The sequence below is a fragment of the Crocodylus porosus genome, unplaced genomic scaffold (genome assembly GCF_001723895.1).
Source record: "Crocodylus porosus isolate Cpor-Errol unplaced genomic scaffold, CroPor_comp1, whole genome shotgun sequence".
NCBI lineage: Eukaryota > Metazoa > Chordata > Crocodylia > Crocodylidae > Crocodylus > Crocodylus porosus.
The window spans coordinates 15,975,805-15,982,213 of NW_017728932.1; the positions used below are offsets into that span (position 1 = coordinate 15,975,805).

Genomic DNA, 6,409 nt, shown 5'->3' on the forward strand with positions numbered 1-6,409 from the left:
GAGCCCAACACACGCTAAGGGAAGGGCTGGAGCAGGGAGGAAATCAGGGCTCCGGGTGTAACAGACTGCAGATGTATATTATGTCCATGTCTTTCAGAGAGCTAGCCAGAAAGTCTCCAAAATAGTGGTTGGGCTGCTGGCGCTTGCATGGATCTTCACCTTCACCATGCTGTCTCTAGCTGCGGCTGACCAGATCACATGGCTACAGTTCTTATTCTTCTTCTCCTACGTTAAACTGGGAGTCACGCTGATCAAATATTTTCCACAGGTAAAAACCAGGTGCTGAGGATTCCTTGTACCTTAGTGGCAGCTTCGTGTCATTCAGATGACATAACAGAGCAGGAAAAGCCATGCAGGCTACCTTTTAATAGGCACAGGATATAATCCTAGAATGCTAAGACTAGAGCCATAATTAAAGGGACCCCTCCTTAATCGATCGCTTCCCTGCTAATACCATAGATTATGCAGTGCCCTTTTGCATTATGTGGGAAGCTATTTACTGTTGAAGCAGGAAACCTTGCTTCTGCAGAAGGCAAATAGACTGAGCAAAGGTCACAACAGCATGCATTTTCTGTCTCAGTTGAGTGTTTTTAGCAGGAAAATCTGCCTCCTCCCCTAAAAAGAATCAAGCAATCCCATCTGGCTTTTATGGGTGAAAACAAAAGTGGCAGTTTCCTGTGCCCATGGTCCCCAGGAGCCCTAGCAGTGGCCTAGCAGTCTGTTGCCCTGGGCGCTGCACATGCGTTGAATTTAATGACTTGGTTTTCACCTCTTAGGCATACCTGAATTTTCGTCGCCAGAGCACGGTGGGGTGGAGCATCGGAAACGTGCTGCTAGACTTCATTGGTGGGAGCTTCAGCCTCCTTCAGATGTTTCTGCAGTCCTACAACAATGGTGAGCAGAGCTGAGAGGTCTGGTACTAGTTCCCTCTAAAGAGAAACCTGCCACCAGGTGGGCAGTCGCTCACACACATCCCAATGCTGTTCCCAGACAAGGAAGCTGCACCTGGCAGCCTACGTGGCCAGCTGTGCTCTGACACAACGCATGAATCTGTGGTTACCTGCTGGCACCTTTTTAAGCTGTCATACTGGGCAAACTGCATGGCATGGCAAAGACCAGCTTCAGTGCAGCTGATCAGTCACAGCTGTCACACTAGCACTTCATCGCTTTCAAATAATAGTGATGATGGCATGGCATAACTATTACTGCTACTGATAAGGGCCAAGACCAGGTTGTAGGACTGTAGGATCAGTTAGCAGGCCTGACCACGCAGCTTTCTCACTTAACATTTCTCTCCTCCAGACGAATGGAAGCTGATCTTTGGAGATCCCACCAAGTTTGGGCTGGGCCTCTTCTCCATTGTCTTCGATATCCTATTTATGATCCAGCATTACTGCCTCTACAGGACACGAGGATATGAGCCTTTTGATTGAGGCCTTTGCCCCATGTGGACACCAGCATGGGATGGGTTGGCCTTATTGCACTTCTGTTCCTCTTTGGCAGGGACTGCGGTTAGCTCCCACCCCCCTGAATGCCAAATGCCTTAAAAGGATACCATGCTATGCACCCATTGACCCAGGGAAGAGATTACCTCTTCAAGCTGCTTTGGAACCAGCCCGGCTTGGGCTGTCCTAGCTGCAGCTCCCCTCACTGCTCTAACATGGGTGCAATTATGCTGGGTCTCCTTTATGCTAGTTTCCAAAGAGCCAGAACCCGGGACAGCAAAATCCCTTGCCCTCAGGGCCCTAATACAACCAATGCTAATAAAGTAACAGAGGAACAGGTAGTTCTGGCAGAGAGCAGGATCCAACACTTTGCCTCTCCCTTCCAAGCCAGGCTGTACAAGTAGGACAAGCTGCTGACACTTATTTGGACATAGGTAGCAAGGGACAACGCAGTCCTGCAACGCATTCTATGACAGCCAGTGGGTTTCTTGCACTTAGTAAGTTCAGCTAATGTGTTCAGTTGAGCAGCTTTTCCTCCCAAAGGTCCTAAGATAAGTAGCCCAGATCAAGTGTGAGACTTTACTGCACTAAATAGCAAGCTATTGACGCCTGGTTCTGGGGGAAGTGCCTAGAAGCGTGTCCATCGAGACAAGAACAGCCAGTGTGAGAACTCCACGCGGGCCGGGTTCAACAACTTAAGAATTAAAAACTTGTACAATGCATTTTAAAGCCTTTGCCATTTCCTGAGTGTTCTGGGCCATAACTAAGCAGTTGTAGCCCCTTCCAAGCAGATGTCAAAATAGGGATGTCCCCCAAGGAAGGGAGGCAGGAGGGGATGGGTACTTACGGGAAAGGCTGGCAAGTAATACCTGCCAGGCCTTGCTGTAGTAAACCGTCAGTTCAACTGCAAGATCAGGCAGGGTTGTTCCAACCCTGGATTTCTGCCAAATTCAGATGACAGGCATCTTTCCTGTGAGACCCCCCTACCTGGTCACAGTCTGCTGCAACTCATGTCATCACTGCCCTTTCATCGCTCTACCTCATGTGGGCAGCCACGTGTTTAAAAGGCAACCGTTGCTCTAAAGCAACCAAACAGGAGAGGCAGGAAGACCACGCTGAAATGGGAAGCAATGTTAGTTGTTTTAAATGTGAAAAGAAGGCAGTTTAAGAAATCCAGCTTGTTTTATTGTGTGTAAAATCAAGTGAACCAGCAGTACAAACAGCAGTGTGTATACTGCTACAGTAACAAAAATAACAGCTTTACCACAACTTGTCATTGAAGGTACAAAAAGTCAGGAATATTGGAATTATACAGTATAAAGTATTAACAAACAAGGCAGAGAGGCAGCTGCTGGTACATAGACAGAATATTCTTGGAGATGTGTTAATCAAGATTAAAGCCTCATTAGTCAACCCCTACATGGCACTGCAGTCATGTGCTGAAATAAGTTAGTCTAACACCTCCTCAGTGTTTATTTACAAATAACCTGATGCCTGTGGAGAAGAGCATAACCACACACTATGTCAGTCAGTTGAGAGATCAAATACCAGACGTAGTTTTTGGATAGCTGTAATTAAAGCACTGAAGCAACTTGTGCACCAAGAACTGTACGTTTGTAACTTAGTATAGCTGCAGGGACCAGAATTTGGCATGTGTTTGTGCCAGTGAACTCACGCAGCAGCCTCCTTCCAGCCCCCGGGTCACCCATTCTAGGTAAAGGAAGAGTGCTGCCCTGCAAGGCACGCTCTGCTCGAAAGCTTCCCTGTTAGAAGCGAAGCAAGCAAACAGAGCTCTGCAAGTATGAGTGGTGTCGTTAAGTTCAGGCTGTTTGAGGAATCCTGTCTCTTGGGACGTGAGCCTGCCTGCGCAACAGTTACGGCACTTGAAAAGCGAAGTACCTACGACAAATCATTCCTTTAAGCCTGAGGCACTTGGACAATTCATGTCTGAGACGTTTACTGCACTGCAGATGGTTTCTGCATCGTTCGGTTGACATTTGTGTCCCTCATGCTAGAAGCAGGGGCTACAAGCAATGCTACGTTCCCGCAGGAGACTGTGATGCTGCACGTCCCGCGCTGCGCCCTAGCCGGCAAGCTAGCGCACAATGCAGAAAAAACAGTGGCACCATTCTTTGCCGTGCTATGGACTTTCTACGCCCTCCAATTAAGCTGTGGCATCTTTACTGGAGCCCGAACTAGCAGGGGAGGAACTGCCACTCAGCACTAGTCTTGAGGAGGGGTCTGTGAAAAATCTCATTAGCAAACACGCACTTCCCTCCCTCACTCCCCTGCAGAGTGAATAAGAGGGACCCTGCGCTGCTGAAACTGATCCGTGCACGAATAGACTCCTCTGTCAGTTCAGGGTAAGCACCAAGAAGCATTTCTCCAGTTCCTTCCCTAAGCAGCTTGTGTCCCCTCCTTGCAATATGGCTAACATTTCCCCCCACCCACCCACGACCCCCCTCCCCGTAGTGTTATGGCTTTCGGCATGCAGCAGGGTCAGGCTGTCCTAGGCACTGCACCCTCACGGAAAACTTCCCGAAAGAGAAACTGCCCTAGTGGCCAGGAGTTTGCTATCGCCAGTTTTGGGCAGGGGGAAAGCCGTGCAGGGAGAACTAGTGTTTCCTAACAACCAGCTCGATGCTAGTGCTTGCTTCCCTGGGTCGGGGAGAGTCTGGTTCCGGTCCCCACCCTGCTTGTCCCCCCTCCCCCAACCTGGCGAGCCGTTAGGACATCATGGACTGCTGCACAGCCTTCTGCAGGGACTGCCGGGTCACCAGCAGCCGCACCACTTCTTCGTTCCTCTTGGTCAGCCGCTTCCTTGCTTGGTCGTGAGTCACCATGGTCATGTCCCAGCCATTTACCTGGACGGGAGCAGGAAGGCTCAGTGCTGCTGTAGGCAGTGGGACCGGACAGTCCCGTGTCGTGCTGGCCCCCGTGGATACGTCAGGCAGGGGCAGAATTAACCTGCGTGGGTCTTCTCCAGTGCACGCCGCTGAAACTAAAGGGCTCCAGCAACACATCCACGTGCAAGCAAGAGTCCTGGTACTCCCTGGGCCCAGGAGGCGCACAAAGCAGCCACTGCCCTGGACCTTGCCCCCACGCGATAATGCTTCCTCAGTCATCGTTCAGGACCGTTCCAGGCCACACGTCCCCTTACCCAGGTTACAGCCCACCTCCAAGCTCAGCCCTCCCAGGAGGTGCCATGGCAGCTACTGTAAGGCCACAGCACGCTGCAAAACCGTCCCCCTAAGGCCCAGACGTCCTGCGGGGAAGGCAGCGGGCTCTTCAGCACCCAGGGCAAGCAGTGAGACAACGCACAAGCAAAACGGAGACAAAAAGGGTCCAAGTACTCGGGCTTTCCCTCACCCTGCTCCCCTGCGTTGGGGCCGGGAGGACAGCATGCCCCCAGGGCTGTCCCACAACAAAGACACGCTCCGCTCGGGCTCAGCCGTGAGCTTGGGCCTTACCTGCATGATCTTATCTCCGATCTGCAGTCCCGCAACTTCTGCCGGGCCTCCCTCCGTCACCCTCGTCACATAAATGCCCTGCAAGAGCCAGGCTGCAGTTACCCCATGAACCGCCCAACGAGCGTTTCAGGGAGGAAGCGAACATTGCCCGCGGCGCGGGCTCCCTAGGAGCGGGCAGAGCCCAGCCCCGTGCCCCAAGGGCCTGCGCCAGCGCGACCGAGCGGCAGCAGAGCGCGAGCAGGCTCCCATGCGAAGGGCACCCGCCCTCGCGCAACACAGGCGAGCCTCCCCGACCGCGGCCGTCCCCAGGGAGACCCCGACCTTGTCGGTTTTGTCCTCGGAGAAGGGGTTCTGCGCGGGGTCCTGGTCGATGCCGCCGCCGATGCTGAACCCCAGGATCAGGTTCTCGCCTTGACGCAGCTTGTGGATCTCGATTCTTTGCTGTGGGGACGGGGAGAGGGTGAGGGGCCGCCTCGCCCGGCAGGCGCACCAAGGGCCCCCCTCGCCTCAGCGTCCCCCACGCGGGGAGAGGGGTTGTCCCGCGCCACGGTGCCCCCGCGGGTCCGCACTCACCACGACGGCGGTGACCGGCTGCCCGGGCACGTAGGACATGGCCCCGCCGCCGCCGCCGCCTCGGCGAACAAAAGCTTCGAAGGCACCAACCCCGCCCCACCGCCCAATGGGGCGCGGCTTCCGCTGACGTGTCGCCGGGCCCCGGAAGCGGAAGGGGCGGGCGCGGCGGGCCTTGACCCAAGATGGCGGCGTGGCGCTTCCGGTGGAGCTCTCCTCAGCGCGGCGGCGGGCCCGCCATGATGGCGGCGGCGGCGGCGGGGGTGCGGCGTGAAGGGCCGCCGTTCATCAGCGAGGGCGCGGTGCGCGGCAACGCCGCCATCCTGGACTACTGCCGCACGTCGGTGTCGGCGCTGTCGGGCGCCACGGCCGGCATTCTGGGCCTGACGGGCCTGCGCGGCTTCGTTTTCTACCTGCTGGCCTCCGTGCTGCTGTCGGCGCTGCTGGTGCTCAAGGCCGGGCGCCGCTGGGGCAAGTACTTCAAGTCGCGCCGGCCGCTCTTCACGGGCGGGCTCGTGGGCGGCCTCTTCACCTACGTGCTCTTCTGGACCTTCCTCTACGGCATGGTGCACGTGTACTGACCTGCCCGCCGCCGCCGCCTCCGGACAGACAGGGCCACCTCCACCGGTGACGGGCACCAGCGAGGGGCAGACTCGGAGCCGGGTGAGCGACGGCCCCACACGCCAGATACAAAGGACTGTCAGGGGGTGAAAGCCCGTCTTTCAGGGGGCGCATGGCGATGGGCAGCGAGTTGCACCTGCTGTGGGCATGCCACCAGGCTTGCGCCGCCATCCCGAAACACCACTGCGCACCTAGGTGGCGCTGGCTGTTTCCCACCTGCCTGAGCGAGCCCTGCTGTAACCCTGCTGTTAGCGCGCCCTGAATACATACCTGCAGCCCCAGGTGACAGCGTTCAGTCTCTTT

General features: G+C 55.5%; 3 protein-coding genes across 4 annotated transcripts in view; 2 read left to right on the forward strand and 1 right to left on the reverse strand.

Annotated features, from left to right (window-relative positions):
• The window catches only part of CTNS (cystinosin, lysosomal cystine transporter), a 6,301-nt gene extending 4,134 nt beyond the window's left edge, over nt 1–2,167 (forward strand). Inside the window, exons 6-8 of the mRNA XM_019545747.1 lie at nt 98–268; nt 777–894; nt 1,303–2,167. Coding sequence (XP_019401292.1) covers nt 98–268; nt 777–894; nt 1,303–1,433 — 420 coding nt within the window. The 3' untranslated portion in view covers nt 1,434–2,167. The remainder of the gene's footprint in view (nt 1–97; nt 269–776; nt 895–1,302) is intronic.
• A 441-nt stretch (nt 2,168–2,608) lies between these two features.
• TAX1BP3 (Tax1 binding protein 3) lies at nt 2,609–5,617 on the reverse strand. 2 transcript variants are annotated; one of them, XM_019545749.1, is made up of 4 exons: nt 5,489–5,609; nt 5,237–5,356; nt 4,916–4,993; nt 2,609–4,309 (listed from the first exon to the last, which is right to left on the reverse strand). In XM_019545749.1, exons 1-4 carry the CDS (start codon nt 5,525–5,527, stop codon nt 4,172–4,174), a joined length of 375 nt encoding a protein of 124 aa, XP_019401294.1. In that variant the 5' UTR covers nt 5,528–5,609; the 3' UTR covers nt 2,609–4,171. The 2 variants fall into 2 exon arrangements, with proteins under 2 accessions (XP_019401294.1, XP_019401295.1); XM_019545750.1 differs by lacking the exon at nt 4,916–4,993 and having other exon boundaries at nt 5,489–5,617.
• Nucleotides 5,618–5,633: 16 nt separating this feature from the next.
• On the forward strand, nt 5,634–6,409 carry EMC6 (ER membrane protein complex subunit 6). Its single transcript, XM_019545748.1, has one exon. The coding sequence runs from the start codon at nt 5,671–5,673 to the stop codon at nt 6,064–6,066; it is 396 nt and encodes a 131-aa protein (XP_019401293.1). The 5' UTR covers nt 5,634–5,670; the 3' UTR covers nt 6,067–6,409.

What these genes read in the sequence shown, in the direction of transcription:
- TAX1BP3 (XM_019545749.1), bottom strand. Translation starts at nt 5,527, where the DNA reads ATGTCCTACGTGCCCGGGCAGCCGGTCACCGCCGTCGTG. An exon ending in AGCCGGTCACCGCCGTCGTG is followed by an intron (nt 5,357 to 5,488) that starts GTGAGTGCGGAC and finishes CCGTCCCCACAG; the next exon opens with CAAAGAATCGAGATCCACAA. An exon ending in TCGGAGATAAGATCATGCAG is followed by an intron (nt 4,310 to 4,915) that starts GTAAGGCCCAAG and finishes GCTCCCGTCCAG; the next exon opens with GTAAATGGCTGGGACATGAC.
- EMC6 (XM_019545748.1), top strand. Translation starts at nt 5,671, where the DNA reads ATGGCGGCGTGGCGCTTCCGGTGGAGCTCTCCTCAGCGCGGCGGCGGG.